General features: G+C 50.2%; 1 protein-coding gene across 1 annotated transcript in view; it reads left to right on the forward strand.

The window, feature by feature from the left end:
- Positions 1-17,998, forward strand: part of KCNQ4 (potassium voltage-gated channel subfamily Q member 4) — a 135,487-nt gene that overhangs the window by 88,341 nt on the left and 29,148 nt on the right. The window contains 9 exon segments of the mRNA XM_029571438.1: positions 7,631-7,721; positions 8,783-8,909; positions 12,994-13,082; positions 13,085-13,171; positions 14,143-14,268; positions 14,923-14,965; positions 14,968-15,000; positions 15,003-15,031; positions 15,812-15,907. Coding sequence (XP_029427298.1) covers positions 7,631-7,721; positions 8,783-8,909; positions 12,994-13,082; positions 13,085-13,171; positions 14,143-14,268; positions 14,923-14,965; positions 14,968-15,000; positions 15,003-15,031; positions 15,812-15,907 — 721 coding nt within the window.

Here is a 17,998-nt window from a genome sequence, read left to right on the forward strand (position 1 = left end):
GTGTTGTCTCTTTTGTTAGTTGGGGCCTCTGGTGCGCACTGCAGGTGTGTGTCTCCTTTTCTTAGCTGGGGCCTCTGGTGCGCACTGCAGGTGTGTGTCTCCTTTTCTTAGCCGGGGCCTCTGGTGTGCACTGCAGGTGTGTGTCTCCTTTTCTTAGCCGGGGCCTCTGGTGCGCACTGCAGGTGTGTGTCTCCTTTTCTTAGCCGGGGCCTCTGGTGTGCACTGCAGGTGTGCGTCTCCTTTTCTTAGCTGGGGCCTCTGGTGCGCACTGCAGGTGTGTGTCTCCTTTTCTTAGCCGGGGCCTCTGGTGTGCACTGCAGGTGTGCGTCTCCTTTTCTTAGCTGGGGCCTCTGGTGCGCACTGCAGGTGTGTGTCTCCTTTTCTTAGCTGGGTCCTCTGTTGTGCACTGCAGGTGTGCGTCTCCTTTTCTTAGCTGGGGCCTCTGGTGTGCTCTGCAGGTGTGTGTCTCCTTTTGTTAGTTGGGGCAGCTGGTGTGCACTGTAGGTGTGTACCTCCTTTTGTTAGTTGGGGCAGCTGGTGTGCACTGCAGGTGTTGTCTGTTTTGGTAGTTGGGGCAGCTGGTGTGCACTGTAGGTGTGTACCTCCTTTTGTTAGTTGGGACAGCTGGTATGCACTGCAGGTGTTGTCTCTTTTGTTAGTTGGGGCAGCTGGTGTGCACTGCAGGTGTTGTCTCTTTTGGTAGTTGGGGCAGCAGGTGTGCACTGCAGGTGTTGTCTTTCTTGGTAGTTGGGGCAGCTGGTGAGCACTGCAGGTGTTGTCTCTTTTGGTAGTTGGGGCAGCTGGTGTGCACTGCAGGTGTTGTCTGTTTTGGTAGTTGGGGCAGCTGGTGTGCACTGTAGGTGTATACCTCCTTTTGTTAATTGGGGCAGCTGGTGTGCACTGCAGGTGTGTTTCTCTTTTGGTAGTTGGGGCAGCTGGTGTGCACTGTAGGTGTGTACCTCCTTTTGTTAGTTGGGGCAGCTGGTGTGCACTGCAGGTGTGTTTCCCTTTGTTAGATGGGGCAGCTGGTATGCACTGCAGGTGTGTTTCTTTTTTGGTGGTTGGGGCAGCTGGTGTGCACTGCAGGTGTGTTTCTCTTTAGGTAGTTGGGGCAGCTGGTGTGCACTGCAGGTGTGTGTCTCCTTTGTTAGATGGGGCAGCTGGTGTGCACTGCAGGTGTTGTCTCTTTTGGTAGTTGGGGGAGCTGGTGTGCACTGTAGGTGTGTTTCCCTTTGTTAGATGTGGCAGCTGGTGTGCACTGCAGGTGTTGTCTCTTTTGGTAGTTGGGGCAGCTGGTGTGGACTGCAGGTGTGTTTCCCTTTGTTAGATGGGGCAGCTGGTGTGCACTGCAGGTGTTGTCTGTTTTGGTAGTTGGGGCAGCTGGTGTGCACTGCAGGTGTGTTTCCCTTTGTTAGATGGGGCAGCTGGTGTGCACTGCAGGTGTTGTCTCTTTTGGTAGTTGGGGCAGCTGGTGTGCACTGCAGGTGTGTTTCCCTTTGTTAGATGGGGCAGCTGGTGTGCACTGCAGGTGTTGTCTCTTTTGGTAGTTGGGGCAGCTGGTGTGCACTGCAGGTGTTGTCTCTTTTGGTAGTTGGGACAGCTGGTGTGCACTGCAGGTGTGTTTCCCTTTGTTAGATGGGGCAGCTGGTGTGCACTGCAGGTGTTGTCTCTTTTGGTAGTTGGGGCAGCTGGTGTGCACTGCAGGTGTGTTTCCCTTTGTTAGATGGGGCAGCTGGTGTGCACTGCAGGTGTTGTCTCTTTTGGTAGTTGGGGCAGCTGGTGTGCACTGCAGGTGTTGTCTCTTTTGTTAGTTGGGGCAGCTGGTGTGCACTGCAGGTGTGTTTCCCTTTGTTAGATGGGGCAGCTGGTGTGCACTGCAGGTGTTGTCTCTTTTGGTAGTTGGGGCAGCTGGTGTGCACTGCAGGTGTTGTCTCTTTTGTTAGTTGGGGCAGCTGGTGTGCACTGCAGGTGTTGTCTCTTTTGTTAGTTGGGACAGCTGGTGTGCACTGCAGGTGTGTTTCCCTTTGTTAGTTGGGGCAGCTGGTGTGCACTGCATGTGTGTTTCCCTTTGTTAGATGGGACAGCTGGTGAGCACTGCAGGTGTGTTTCCCTTTGTTAGTTGGGGCAGCAGGTGTGCACTGCAGGTGTGTTTCCCTTTGTTAGATGGGACAGCTGGTGTGCACTGCAGGTGTGTTTCCCTTTGTTAGATGGGGCAGCGAAGGTGACTGTTCATTGCTGGCTCAGAAGCAATATTGGAATTTCTGGGGTTTGGCATAGGTTAAGGGATCCGTACATGCACTTTGCCAGTAGCCACAGAAAAGGAGCCATACACAGTGGCCCCTTCAGACACGTTGAAAATTACCAATTTCTGATTGTGCTTTTGAGGTTTTGTGTGTTTTTTGTATTTGGTTTAACTGTGTGAAATCTGGGGTCTTTTGAAGTGCATTTACCTACCAGTAAAAATGCTGGACTCTGAGGAAGGAAGAGGCACTTTCTCATTGTAACCCTTCTCCTCATTCACCCACTCCACTTTCCATTTTTTATATTGATTGTTTTCTGGGGCAAAGATTCCATTTTTATAGCTTTCCCAATTACTTAGATTGGTCCCTGTTGTAAATTAAACTCACCTTTGAGATTTTAAATCTTTTCCCAAACCGTTATTTGTCTTGCCTGTGTGTTTGACTGTCTTGACAAGATTGAAAGCAGACTGCCTCATATGTGAATCTGTACAGTGCTGCGTACACATTCCGGTTCTGTAGAGGTGAGAAGAGAGTGGGGGGATGGGAGTAGGGAATCTCCTCCACCTCCCTCCCTGCCCTTGGCTTCCCGGCAGATTACTACACACTGCCCTCTACAGGCAATAATCGGAATCTGCCGCTGATATTCTTGGTAGAATGATTTCAGAGGCTCAGTGCAGAATGGACAGCATCATTTATTTTACTTTATATTCCACGATTCCTAAGCATGGTCAATATTCTGCAACATTTAGCTGGATACCTCACAAGTATAAGAACATAAGAGCATAAGAAATTGCCATGCTAGGTCAGACCAAGCCCAGCATCCTGTTTCCAACAGAGGCCAAACCAGGCCACAAGAACCTGGCAATTACCCAAACACTAAGAAGATCCCATGCTACTGATGCAATTAATAGCAGTGGCTATTCCCTAAGTAAATTTGATTATTGGCCGTTAATGGACTTCTCCAAGAACTTATCCAAACCTTTTTTGAACCCAGCTACACTAACTGCACTAACCACATCCTCTGGCAACAAATTCCAGAGCTTTATTGTGCATTGAATGAAAAAGAATTTTCTCCGATTAGTCTTAAATGTGCTACTTGCTAAATTCATGGAATGCCCCCTAGTTTTTCTATTATTCGAAAGTGTAAATAACCGAGACACATCTACTCGTTCAAGACCTCTCATGATCTTAAAGACCTCTATCATATCCCCCCTCAGCCGTCTCTTCTCCAAGCTGAACAGCCCTAACCTCTTCAGCCTTTCCTCATAGGGAAACTGTTTCATCCCCTTTATCATTTTGGTTGCCCTTCTCTGTACCTTCTCCATCGCAACTATATCTTTTTTGAGATGCGGCAACCAGAATTGTACACAGTATTCAAGGTGCAGTCTCACCATGGAGCGATACAGAGGCATTATGACATTTTCCGTTCTATTAACCATTCCCTTCCTAATAATTTCTAACATTCTGTTTGCTTTTTTGACTACCACAGCACACTGAGCCGACGATTTTAAAGTATTATCCACTATGATGCCTAGATCTTTCTCCTGGGTGGTAGCTCCTAATATGGAACCTAACATCGTGTAACTACAGCAAGGGTTATTTTTCCCTATATGCAACACCTTGCACTTGTCCACATTAAATTTCATCTTCTATTTGGATGCCCAATCTTCCAGTCTTGCAAGATCCTCCTGTAATGAATCACAGTCTGCTTGTGATTTAACTACTCTGAATAATTTTGTATCATCCACAAATTTGATAACCTCACTTGTCGTATTCCTTTCCAGATCATTTATATATATATTGAAAAGCACCGACCTAAGTACAGATCCCTGAGGCACTCCACTGTTTACCCTTTTCCACTGAGAATATTGACCATTTAATCCTACTCTCTGTTTCCTGTCTTTTAACCAGTTTGTAATCCACGAAAGGACATCGCCTCCTATCCCATGACTTTCTAGTTTTCGTAGAAGCCTCTCATGAGGGACTTTGTCAAACGCCTTCTGAAAATCCAAATACACTACATCTACCGGTTCACCTTTATCCACATGTTTATTAACCCCTTCAAAAAAAGTGAAGCAGATTTGTGAGGCAAGACTTCCCTTGGGTAAATCCATGTTGACTGTGTCCCATTAAACCATGTCTTTCTATAAGCTCTGCGATTTTGATCTTGAGAATAGTTTCCACTATTTTTCCTGGCACTGAAGTCAGGCTCACTGGTCTATAGTTACCCAGATCGCCCCTGGAGCCTTTTTTAAATATTGGGGTTACATTGGCCACCCTCCAGTCTTCAGGTACAATGGATGATTTTAATGATAGGTTACACATTTTAACTATCCAGAACAGATTTAAAGGACCATATCCAGAATAGATTTTCCCCCACTTTATCAGCCCATATCCCCCTCATAACTGGGCTGATTCAGTAAAGTCCACGGGAGAGCGGACGAACGCCCACTCTCCCGGCGCGTGCACAGGCCACTCGCCTGTAATGTATCGGCTTGTTAGTGATTAAACATACCTTATGTAAAGTTTCTTGTTGTATTGTTTAATCTATATTTCCATACTGCAACTTGTTATCCCCTCCCAGTTCCATCTCCCTGTTAATATGTATTTTCCAAACCTAAATGCTCATATGTAAACCGGTATGATGTTCCCCACTAATACCATAAAAGTCTTTAAATAAATAAATAAATAAATAAATAAATAATAGATCAGAAATTTCATTTTTTAGTTCCTTCAGAACCCTAGGATGCATACCATCCGGTCCAGGTGATTTGCTACTCTTTAGTTTGTCAATCTGGCCTACTACATCTTCCAGGTTCACAGTGATTTCGTTCAGTTCATCTGACTCATCACCCCTGAAAACCATCTCTGGAACTGGTATCTCCCCAACATCCTCATTAGTAAACACGGAAGCAAAGAATTCATTTAGTCTTTCTGCAATGGCCTTATCTTCCCTAAGAGCCCCTTTAACCCCTCGGTCATCTAATGGTACAACCGACTCCCTCAGAGGTTTCTTGCTTTGGATATATTTTAAAAAGTTATTATTATGAGTTTTTGCCTCTATGGCGAACTTCATTTCAAATTCTCTCTTCACATGTCTTATCAATGTTTTACACTTAACTTGACAATGCTTATGTTTTATCCTATTTTCTTCAGATGGATCCTTCTTCCAATTTTTGAAGGATGTTTTTTTGGCTAAAATAGCCTCTTTCACCTTACCTTTTAACCATGACGGTAATCGTTTTGCCTTCCTTCCACCTTTCTTAATGTGTGGAATACATATGGACTGCGCCTCTAAGATTGTATTTAAACAATGTCCAAGCCTGCTGAACACTTTTAACCTTTGCAGCTGCACCTTTCAGTTTTTTTCTAACTATTTTCCTCATTTTAGCCAGATAAATGACGAGTTTTCAATATTTCCCCCACTTATGTGGCTAAGGTTTAGCTGGATTCCATAGAGGCATTTCAGGGTGGAGATAAGTTTGCTGAATAATTTATCTGGCTAACTATAGTCATGCCATAGAGTAGTCCAAAAGATAACTGTATACATTTATTCAGCTACCTTCAAGATAGCCGGCTATATTCAATAGCATGGCTGCACCACCGAATATCCCTCCAACGTTAGCCAGATACGTTTATCCAGTCAGTGCCTGAATATTACCCCTTCAGTGTCATCCTAGAGGGAGGACAGTGTCTCAGAGAAGGGTGCTGATGAGGGAGATATCTAGGACATGGAAGGTGAGGGGGGGCTAATGGAAAGGTCTCTCCAGGCTGGAGAGTGAGGGATAGTGATGGATGGGGGGGAGGGATCTGTAGGACATGGAAGGTGAGGGGGACTAATGGGAAGGTCTCTCCAGGCTGGAGAGTGAGGGATAGTGATGGATGGGGGGAGGGATCTGTAGGACATGGAAGGTGAGGGGGACTAATGGGAAGGTCTCTCCAGGCTGGAGAGTGAGGGATAGTGATGGATGGGGGGGATCTGTAGGACATGGAAGGTGAGGGGGGGCTAATGGGAAGGTCTCTCCAGGCTGGAGAGTGAGGGATAGTGATGGATGGGGGGGATCTGTAGGACATGGAAGGTGAGGGGAGCTAATGGGAAGGTCTCTCCAGGCTGGAGAGTGAGGGATAGTGATGGATGGGGGGAGGGATCTGTAGGACATGGAAGGTGAGGGGGACTAATGGGAAGGTCTCTCCAGGCTGGAGAGTGAGGGATAGTGATGGGAGGAGGGGGGATCTGTAGGACATGGAAGGTGAGGGGGGGCTAATGGGAAGGTCTCTCCAGGCTGGAGAGTGAGGGATAGTGATGGATGGGGGGGGGATCTGTAGGACATGGAAGGTGAGGGGGACTAATGGGAAGGTCGACTTTTATTGTATCGGCCTGACAGATGTCACTAATTATTCTTGGAAAGTAAAGCCTGAGCAAGCAGAATTTGGACATTGGTAGCCATGATGCTCCTTGTGTAGCTGGAAACATTGGCTTCCCATTTGCCCTTTTCCCATGCTATCTGTGATGCATTTTGTCATCCACTACCCAGTTATATGCCCTAAGCCTTCATACTCTTTTCTTCTGTGCCTTATTCATGTACCTGAATGTAGACACCAAGTTGTTGTAACCTACTTTGAGCTTGGCTAGCTGGGAAGGTGTGACATGAAAAGTGTCCCTTCTACTACGTTTGTATGTTTTCTTACAATGCTCCCATTAAAGGTATCACAGCCTGCAAAATGGGCAGTTTTGGATAAGGAGTGATATCCTATGGACAGGCTCACATTACCGGCAGCTGGGATGTGTCTTTGCCTCGTGGACAGGGATAACTAGGCAGAGTAATAGCCAGGTGCTTGTAACCTGGTTTGGCCTCTGTTGGAAACAGGATGCTGGGCTTGATGGACTCTTGGTCTGACCCAGCGTGGCAATTTCTTATGTTCTTATGAGTAGCTGCCGTCATCTACAATGTTGTTATGTTTTGATGGAGCCTGCTGGCTAGCATACCAATATACCTCATCTCTTCCTATCCTGTGCACAAAAAGGCACCCATAACCTCAACCAAAGGTTATCAGTCATCAGTTCACTGCCTCCTAAAATCCATCCAAGCTTCACACTGCACAGTGAGGGGGAGGGAGGGCTAATGGGAACAGGGTCTTCTCTCCGCCCCAGGGTGCTGACTATTTGAGATGTGCTGGCGAGGTCAAGCTATACAGGAGTGGGTACTAGGGGGGCAAACCTTCTCCCCATCCCCACAGTACTGGTCAAATGGGTTACCTTTCTCTGCTTCCTCAGGTTACTTCCACTCTGGACTCTGTGCATTATCTTGCCTGTGGTGGAGGTTTGGGCAGCAGAAGCTTGACCTCATCCTGTGGGAAGTAAGTTCATCATTGTTGGCTTTTCTCTGCAGATTCCTGCTGGTTTTCAGTTGCTTGGTCCTCTCTGTCTTCTCCACCATCCCTGAACATCATAACCTGGCCAACGAAGGCTTGTTCATCCTGGTAAGACTGTGATGCAGACATATCCTGGAGTCCTTCCTGATGGACACCACCAAGGCTGGGCCAGTGTAGTGCCAGCTTCATGTCTTGTGACTAAGGAATTGATTCCTACCGTAGCTTTCCCTAGTAAAGAGCACCTCAGTTTATAAGGATTCACACGTAGAATGCAGTGCATGTGGTGGGGGGTGCATGGCCGAATTTAGGGCAGTCAGGAGGGTGGCGGAAAATGTTTAATACAGTATAATGGCCATGAAAGCTAAGTTAGGAGTTGAAATGAAACAAAGACACCCCAGAACTCTAATGGGACACTTACCTCTGTCTCATGATAGAATCGCAGCCCAGCAGCAGGAAGAGAATCAGAATCCGGAGCAGAGGCTCCCACGACCTTTGCAGAATCCCTGTAGCTCCTGGAATGGGCTCTGGATAGAGCCATTCTTCTAAACCCGTCTCCAGATGTTCCCTAAATCACACCTGTTAAGAAAAGGGGACCTGACTGACTGCAGAAACCTCTTCCCTTCCTCGCTTGTCAGAAAGGGTCGAGGTCAGTCTTCCTACAGAGACTGAATTAGGACAATCCTTGTGACTTTCCAGTGAGGAAGCAGATTGTGTCCCTGTTTCTGGAAAGGAGGAGGCAGAGGGGTGCAGGACTGACACTCGAGAAAAGACAGGAGCTCCCATCCCTCCTCTTCCTTGTGTTTCCTGCTTCCTCTTTACTCCTGAACTTGGATGCTGGAGGCTGATGATAGAGCCTGCAGACTTCTAGCACAGGTTGTCTTCAACTACTTCCCAAAAACGGAACTTTTTCTCATAAAACCGTGTATTTTATAATACTTACTCCTGTCAAAAGAAAGTGCATAGACATTTTTAAATTCCAAAATCTAGTTGAATTGCTACCGTAATGGTAAGAAGACGAGGATGACCTTGCTGAGGAGTCTGAGGCCAGGTCCTGTCTTCAGTCTGGGACTCTCACTGACATTGCTTGATGTAAGGAAGTTTAGTTTGGGGTTTTGAGATCTGAGTTCTCTCCCTGCTAAACATGCTGTGCTTTCTTCCTCCCACGGCAGGAGTTTGTTATGATAGTGGTCTTTGGAATGGAGTACGTCATTCGGGTCTGGTCTGCTGGTTGCTGCTGTCGTTACCGAGGATGGCAGGGACGGCTGCGTTTTGCCAGGAAGCCGTTCTGTGTGATAGGTATGATGGTCTCTGCCTCAGTCAGTTTCCTGCTTCATCCTTGCATCCCTCATCTCACTTCTTATACCCTGCCTCCAGACTGCTCATTCTCCATACCCTGCCTCCATCATCTCACTGTCTGCACCCTGCATCACCTCACTGTCCATGCCCTGCCTCCATCATCTCACTGTCTGCACCCTGCCTCTATCATCTCACTGTCTGCACCCTATCTCCATCATATCATTGTTTGCACCCTGGCTCCATCATCTCTCTGTCCGCTGCCTGCCTCCATCAGCTCACTGTCCACACTCTGCCTCCATCATCTCACTGTCCACACTCTGCCTCCATCAGCTCACTGCTTATATCCTGCCTCCAACGCCTTTCTCTCTGTACCCCACCTCTGTCAGCCCGCTGCCTGCACGCTGCCTCTGACCTCTTGCTGCCTGTCTATGTGAGCTGCAATAAGCTGCATCCTCGGGGTCAGTAACTTTTTATCGTTAGGTCCTTGCTTGCTGATCTTTCTTCCTTTCTATAACTGCATGACTTCACCATCTACATTGGGATATGTTTATGGCTTGTTACAAGCAAACAGCTGAACTCACGCTTCATCCTGGCTCTGCCTGGCAAGATGGTCCTCTGCTGGTGGAGAAACACAGAAACATAGATAAAGACCACATGCCCCATCCTCATCTCCTGCTCAGCTTGGTAGCCCCTTCCTATCAGAGATCTTCGGTACTTGGCCAGTGTTTTTTTAATTCAAATAGTGTCCTTGCCTCCACTGGGAGGCTGCTCCATGTGAACACCACCCTCTCTGTAAATAAATATTTCCTTAGATTACTGCTGATTCTACCCCCTTTCACCCTCATCCCATGACCCCTCATCTCTGGAGCCTCCTTTCCTTTGAAAGAGGCTCAGCTCCTGTGCATGGAAGCCTTGGAAATATTTAAATGATTATCATATCTCGCCTTTCCTCTGGGATATACAAAGGAAATATTCAAAATTATTCATTTAAATGGATAACTTGTGAGTTATCCATCTAAATGGCTTTGAATATTGACCTTCCCATGTTTAGTTCTCTAAGTCTCTCCCCCTATGCTTTAGAATGAAGATCACTGGCCATTTTAGTAGCCCCCTCTGGCCCAACTCCATCCTGTTTCTATCCTTTTGAAGGTGGAGTCTCAGTATTCCAGGTGAGGTCTCACCAGGGACCTATACAGGGGCAGCATCACCTCCCTTTTTCTGCTGACCAGTCCTCTCCCTATGCAGCCAAGCATCTTTCTGGCTTTTACCATCGCTTTATCCAGCTGTTTGGCCACCTTGAGATCATCAGCTAGGATCACACCTAGATCTCATTCTCATTTTGTGCACAGAAGATTCTTGCCCCATACTGTGCTTCCTCCTTACGTTTTGCAATCCAAATCTATGACTGCATATTTTTTGCATTAAATCTTAGCTGCCAAAGCATTCCTCAAGTTTCACTAAATGTCTCCTCATGTTTTCCACACCTTCCAGGGTGTCCACAAATAGGCAAACCTTTCCCAATAGTTCTTCCACAATGTTGCTGATGAAAATATTGAAAAGAACAGGTCCAAGTACCAATCTCTGTGGCACACCACTACTAACCCCACTCTCCTAAGGAGCAATCTCCGTGGCACACCACTACTAACCTCACTCTCCTAAGGAGCAATCTCTGTGGCACACCCACTGCTAACCCACTCTCCTAAGGAGCAATCTCCGTGGCACACCACTACTAACCTCACTCTCCTAAGGAGCAATCTCTGTGGCACACCACTGCTAACCCCACTCTCCTAAGGAGCAATCTCCGTGGCACACCACTACTAACCCCACTCTCCTAAGGAGCAATCTCCGTGGCACACCACTACTAACCTCACTCTCCTAAGGAGCAATCTCTGTGGCACACCACTGCTAACCCCACTCTCCTAAGGAGCAATCTCCGTGGCACACCACTACTAACCTCACTCTCCTAAGGAGCAATCTCCGTGGCACACCACTGCTAACCCCACTCTCCTAAGGAGCAATCTCCGTGGCACACCACTACTAACCTCACTCTCCTAAGGAGCAATCTCCGTGGCACACCACTGCTAACCCCACTCTCCTAAGGAGCAATCTCTGTGGCACACCACTACTAACCTCACTCTCCTAAGGAGCAATCTCCGTGGCACACCACTACTAACCCCACTCTCCTAAGGAGCAATCTCCGTGGCACACCACTACTAACCTCACTCTCCTAAGGAGCAATCTCTGTGGCACACCACTACTAACCTCACTCTCCTAAGGAGCAATCTCTGTGGCACACCACTACTAACCCCACTCTCCTAAGGAGCAATCTCCGTGGCACACCACTACTAACCTCACTCTCCTAAGGAGCAATCTTTGTGGCACACCACTACTAACCTCACTCTCCTAAGGAGCAATCTCTGTGGCACACCACTACTAACCCCACTCTCCTAAGGAGCAATCTTTGTGGCACACCACTACTAACCTCACTCTCCTAAGGAGCAATCTTTGTGGCACACCACTACTAACCTCACTCTCCTAAGGAGCAATCTCTGTGGCACACCACTACTAACCCCACTCTCCTAAGGAGCAATCTCCGTGGCACACCACTGCTAACCCCACTCTCCTAAGAGGAAAGGCTGATAGTGATTAAGGAAGAATAATCACGTGAATTGTTTCTTGCCCTTTCCCCACTCACATGCCAGTCACAGAGAGAAGCCATCCTAGTTTGAGGAGTTGAGGGCCAACAGTAAAAACAATTCGACAAAGTTTGTGATCAGCACAGAGGATCCTTAGCTGAGGGGGAGTGAGGGATAAAGCCTGGGATAAGCACAGAGGATCCTTAGTTCTGGGGTAGGGAGGGTAAAGCCTGGGATAAGCACAGAGGATCCTTAGCTGTGAGGGAGTGAGAGGTAAAGCCTGGGATAAGCACAGAGGATCCTTAGCTGTGGGGGAGTGAGGGGTAAAGCCTGGGATAAGCACAGAGGATCCTTAGTGCTGAGGTAGGGAGGGGAAAGCATGGGATAAGCACAGAGGATCCTTAGTGCTGAGGTAGGGAGGGGAAAGCATGGGATAAGCACAGAGGATCCTTAGTGCTGGGGTAGGGAGGGTAAAGCCTGGGATAAGCACAGAGGATCCTTAGTGCTGGGGTAGGGAGGGGTAAAGCCTGGGATAGGCACAGAGGATCCTTAGTGCTGGGGTAGAGAGGGGTAAAGCCTGGGACTGGTATGGATGATCTTTATAGGCAGGGTGTCAAGGTGAAACCTGGGAGAAGCACAGAGGATCCTGAGCTGCGGGGAAGTGAGGGATAAAGTCTGAGGCTGATAGGGAGGATCCTTCCATGCAGGTATGAAGGGAAAGCAGAGATTAGCTGGGGCTGGCAGTATTGTGTCAGGAATAAGCAGACTGGATGAGCCTTGTCATATTCTCTGTATCAGCCTTCACATTCAGATGAGTCTCTCTCCCCTCACTCTTGCTCTGTCCTAGATGGGTAGAAAGAGAGAAAGTTGGGTGATTTGCAGAGAATGCTTGCCTTCTCCTATCCCCCTTCATTCTCTCTCCCTGCTCCACCTCTCCTCTAGGCTGCACTCATATTTCCTTTTCTTCAATCAGCTTCTGAACATTGAGACAGATGTTTAAAGTCTTCTGAGAATCCATTCCTCCACCATCCCCAATACTTCCTTCTTCCTCGCACCTTCCTTCCTGCCCTCTCTTCTTCTCCAGTGCTCTTCCGCTGGGCAGGGATTTCACACTCCTGAAGCACTGTCACCTGGGACGAAATGGCTTGCACGCCAAATGAGCAGCTCGGCAAGCAGCAGAGAGATCTCCTGAGCAAGGACCAGTTCCGAATCTCACAGGAATCTTGACTGGGCAAACTGGACCCGGACCAGTCTGCTCTTTATCAGTCAGTTCCAGGGTTTCAAAGGATTTATGTGGAGAAAACAGAAGTTAGAAACCCAGAATGACTCAGCTGTTCCTTCTGACCTGAAGCTTGGGAGCTAGAAACCTGGCACTGCATGGCACAGATCTGGATCCTGGCAGGACCTTGGCCTCGCTTACACCCTGTCCCTTCTCTCTCTGCTTCCAGATTTCATTGTTTTTGTTGCATCGCTGGCTGTCATCGCTGCAGGCACACAGGGGAATATCTTTGCCACCTCAGCACTGCGTAGCATGCGCTTTTCTGCAGATCCCTGCGCATGGTGCGAATGGACCGCAGGGGAGGGACATGGAAGCTGCTGGGATCTGTGGTATATGCACACAGTAAGGTGAGTGAGGGCGCCCTGCAGGGAAGGAGGGAGTGTGTATGTGTATGAAGGGGTCTCTGCTCACACTAAGATGAATCAGAGGCTTAAGAATTTCACTAAAGGTGGCTTTTAAGAAGCGGGACAGTGTGTGTGCTAATGCCTAAATAATTTTGGAGGAATGAAAGATTTTCAGAGCTAGAAAAGAAGTGAAAGGTTGGAAAAAAACACAGCATGGGAACTAAAGCACCAGAACATGCCACGTGACTTGGAGCTAATGGGGATTGAAGCTCAGAAACATGTCACGTGGCTCAGATGTAATGGGGACTGAAACACTAGAACATGCCACATGGCTCAGATGTAATGATGATTGAAGCATCTCAACATGCCACGTGACTTGGAGCTAATGGGGATTGAAGCACAGGAGCATGTCACGTGGCTCAGAGGTAATGGGGACTGAAACACTAGAACATGCCACATGGCTCAGATGTAATGATGATTGAAGCCTCTCAACATGCCACGTGGCTTGGAGCTAATGGGGATTGAAGCTCAGGAACATGTCACGTGGCTCAGAGGTAATGGGGACTGAAACACTAGAACATGCCACATGGCTCAGATGTAATGATGATTGAAGCATCTCAACATGCCACGTGGCTTGGAGCTAATGGGGATTGAAGCTCAGGAACATGTCACGTGGCTCAGAGGTAATGGGGACTGAAACACTAGAACATGCCACATGGCTCAGATGTAATGATGATTGAAGCATCTCAACATGCCACGTGGCTTGGAGCTAATGGGGATTGAAGCTCAGGAACATGTCACGTGGCTCAGAGGTAATGGGGATTGAAACACTAGAACATGCCACATGGCTCAGATGTAATGATGATTGAAGCATCTCAACATGCCACGTGGCTTGGAGGTAATATCTGGGAAGGTTCAAAGGTAACACTGTTACATTTGGTTGTATTTCCTGGGATTCCCTTTTTAACTTCCAGGAACTGATCACTGCATGGTACATTGGTTTCCTGGTTCTCATTTTTGCCTCATTTCTGGTCTATCTGGCGGAGAAGGACGCGAACAAAGAGTTTGCAACCTACGCAGACTCACTTTGGTGGGGTACCGTAAGTCACTTTCCAGTTCCTTTATTTGATGTGTGAGGGAAATCCTGATCTTTCTCATCCTTGAGTGTAAGCAACATCGAGTGATGGGAAAGAGCAGCTCAACATCTCTTTCTTGTTGCTTAATGCAGGAGAATGTCTCAGTAGTGAGACAACTCACAGCCCTCTCATTCTCTCACTGCTGGTGTATGTGAATGTTCCAGTGATCAGATGAGGCAGCTCTTAGCCCTCTCTCTCTCTCACCGCTGGGTAATGTGAGTGTCCCAGTGATCAGATTGGGCAGTTTCTTAGCCTCTCACCGCCTGGGTGTATGTGAGGTCCCAGTGATCAGATGGGGCAGTTCTTAGCCCTCTCACCGCTGGTGTATGTGAGTGTCCCAGTGATCAGATGAGGCAGCTCATAGCCCTCTCACCGCTGCGTGTACATGAGTATCCCAGTGACCGGACAAGGCAGCTCACAGCCCTCTCACCGCTGCATGTACATGAGTATCCCAGTGACCGGACGAGGCAGCGCTCACAGCCCTCTCACCGCTGCGTGTACATGAGTATCCCAGTGACCGGACGACTGGAAGCTCACAGCCCTCTCACCGCTGCGTGTACATGAGTATCCCAGTGATTGGATGAGGCAGCTCACAGCATATTTTGCGTTGATTGACAGATCACTCTCACCACCATTGGTTATGGTGACAAGACTCCGAGGACATGCTGGGAAGGGTGCTGGCAGCTGGTTTTGCCTTGCTGGGATCTCATTTTTTGCTCTTCCTGCTGTAAGTATTCTGTTGATACTCCAGACACAGGGATCTTTCCTGAGTACTGGTTTATTGCAAGGGATTCAAACACTGCTCACCATGAAGTAGGCTTAGGGAACACAACCTCTTCCTATGGGAGCTGGGATGAATAGCAGTGAATCCCCATTGGGTACTTTTCCCAAGAAATAAAGATTGTCCTTTGTCAGAGACAGGCGGGTGGGCTCAGTGGACCATTGGACTAAGCCAGCAGGGCATTCTTATATTTTTATATTAAGAGCTATGAGGATTGGATGAAATTAAGGAAATGTAGCTGGTCCAAGAATGGGATACACACACAAGAGGCCACATATGCCAGCTCTGTGCAAAAGACAGAAACAGGCAGATAATGCATGCTCGTGAGAGAGAGAGAGTGTGGTGTGTGACAGAGAGGAGAGAAAAGAAATGTGTGTGAGCATCAGAGGAGAGGGAAGGGGACTGTGGGTGTATGACAGAGAGAGAGAGAAGGAGGGGACTCTGTAAGAGACAGAGAGGGCATTGTGTGTGTGAGAGAGACAGAGAAAGAGTGAACTGTGTGTGAGGTCGGGGGAGCGCTGCAGAGATGAACGCAGAGGTCTTACTGCTGTCTGAGATCCCTTCGCCAGACCCCCCTGGGGCTTGGAAGGACGCAGTGGAGAGTTTGTGGAGAGCAGCAGTGGCTCTTGCATGTCTTGTCTCTGCTTGGGGTTTGCAGACCTCGCAGCTTCTGTCCGAGCCCGAGTCTTGTGTCACAGGGATCCCTGTCCTTCTCTGTCTCTTTAGGGAATTCTGGGCTCTGGATTTGCCTTGAAGGTTCAGGAGCAGCATCGACAAAAGCACTTTGAGAAGAGACGCACTCCTGCTGCTAACCTGATCCAGGTGTGCTTAGGGTGGTGCTGGTGGGGGGGCTGCCTGCTGCTAACCTGATCCAGGTGTGCTTAGGGTGGTGCTGGTGGGGGGGCTGCCTGCTGCTAACCTGATCCAGGTGTGCTTAGGGTGGTGCTGGTGGGGGGGCTGCCTGCTGCTAACCTGATCCAGGTGTGTTTAGGGCGGTGCTGGTGGGGGGGGGAGGGGGCTGCCTGCTGCTAACTTGATCCAGGTGTGCTTAGGGTGGTGCTGGTGGGGGGGCTGCCTGCTGCTAACCTGATCCAGGTGTGCTTAGGGTGGTGCTGGTGGGGGGGCTGCCTGCTGCTAACCTGATCCAGGTGTGCTTAGGGTGGTGCTGGTGGGGGGGCTGCCTGCTGCTAACCTGATCCAGGTGTGCTTAGGGTGGTGCTGGTGGGGGGGCTGCCTGCTGCTAACCTGATCCAGGTGTGCTTAGGGCGGTGCTGGTGGGGGGGGGGGGGGGCCTGCCCTGCTGCTAACCTGATCCAGGTGTATTTAGGGCGGTGCTGGTGGGGGGGAGGGGGGGCTGCTTGCTGCTAACCTGATCCAGGTGTGCTTAGGGTGGTGCTGGTGGGGGGGCTGCCTGCTGCTAACCTGATCCAGGTGTGCTTAGGGTGGTGCTGGTGGGGGGCTGCCTGCTGCTAACCTGATCCAGGTGTGCTTAGGGCGGTGCTGGTGGGGGGGGGGGGGGGGGGCTGCCTGCTGCTAACCTGATCCAGGTGTATTTAGGGCGGTGCTGGTGGGGGGGGGGGGGGGCTGCTTGCTGCTAACCTGATCCAGGTGTGCTTAGGGTGGTGCTGGTGGGGGGGCTGCCTGCTGCTAACCTGCTCCAGGTGTGCTTAGGGCGGTGCTGGTGGGGGGGGGGGGGAGGGGGCTGCTTGTTGCTAACTGATCCAGGTGTGCTTAGGGTGGTGCTGGTGGGGGGGCTGCCTGCTGCTAACCGTGATCCAGGTGTGTTTAGGGTGGTGCTGGTGGGGGCTGCCTGCTGCTAACCTGATCCAGGTGTGCTATAGGGCGGTGCTGGTGGGGGGGGGGGAGGGGGCTGCCTGCTGCTAACCTGATCCAGGTGTGCTTAGGGGTGGTGCTGTGTGGGGGGGGGAGGGGGCTGCCTGCTGCTAACCTGATCCAGGTGTGCTGTAGGGCGATGCTGGTGGGGGGGAGGGGGCTGCCTGCTGCTACCTGATCCAGGTGTGCTTAGGGCGGTGCTGGTGGGGGGGAGGGGGCTGCCTGCTGCTAACCTGATCCAGGTGTGCTTAGGGCGTGCTGGTGGGGGGGGGCTGCCTGCTGCTAACCTGATCCAGGTGTATTTAGGGCGGTGCTGGTGGGGGGGAGGGGGCTGCCTGCTGCTAACCTGATCCAGGTGTGCTTAGGGCGGTGCTGGTGGGGGGGGGGGGAGGGGGCTGCCTGCTGCTAACCTGATCCAGGTGTGCTTAGGGCGGTGCTGGTGGGGGGGAGGGGGCTGCCTGCTGCTAACCTGATCCAGGTGTGCTTAGGGCAGTGCTGGTGGGGGGGGGGGGGCTGCCTGCTGCTAACCTGATCCAGGTGTGCTTAGGGCGGTGCTGGTGGGGGGGGGGGGAGGGGCTGCCTGCCGCTAACCTGATCCAGGTGTGCTTAGGGCGGTGCTGGTGGGGGGGAGGGGGCTGCCTGCTGCTAACCTGATCCAGGTGTGGCTTAGGGCGGTGCTGGTGGGGGGGAGGGGGGCTGCCTGCTGCTAACCTGATCCAGGTGTGCTTAGGGCGGTGCTGGTGGGGGGAGGGGGGCGGCCTGCTGATAACCTGATCCAGGTGTGCTTAGGGCGGGTGTTGCTGGGTGGGGGGGAGGGGCTGCCTGCTGCTAACCTGATCCAGGTGTGCTTAGGGCGGTGCTGGTGGGGGGAGGGGGCTGCCTGCTGCTAAACCTGATCCAGGTGTATTTAGGGCGGTGCTGGTGGGGGGGGAGGGGGCTGCCTGCTGCTAACCTGATCCAGGTGTGCTAGGCGGTGCTGGTGGGGGGAGGGGGCTGCCTTGCCTGCTAAACCTGATCCAAGGTGTGCTAGGGCGTGCGGGTTGGGGGGAGGGGGCTGCCTGCTGCTAACCTGATCCAGGT

Source organism: Rhinatrema bivittatum, chromosome 11 (assembly GCF_901001135.1).
Source record: "Rhinatrema bivittatum chromosome 11, aRhiBiv1.1, whole genome shotgun sequence".
In the NCBI taxonomy this organism is placed as follows: Eukaryota; Metazoa; Chordata; class Amphibia; order Gymnophiona; family Rhinatrematidae; genus Rhinatrema; species Rhinatrema bivittatum.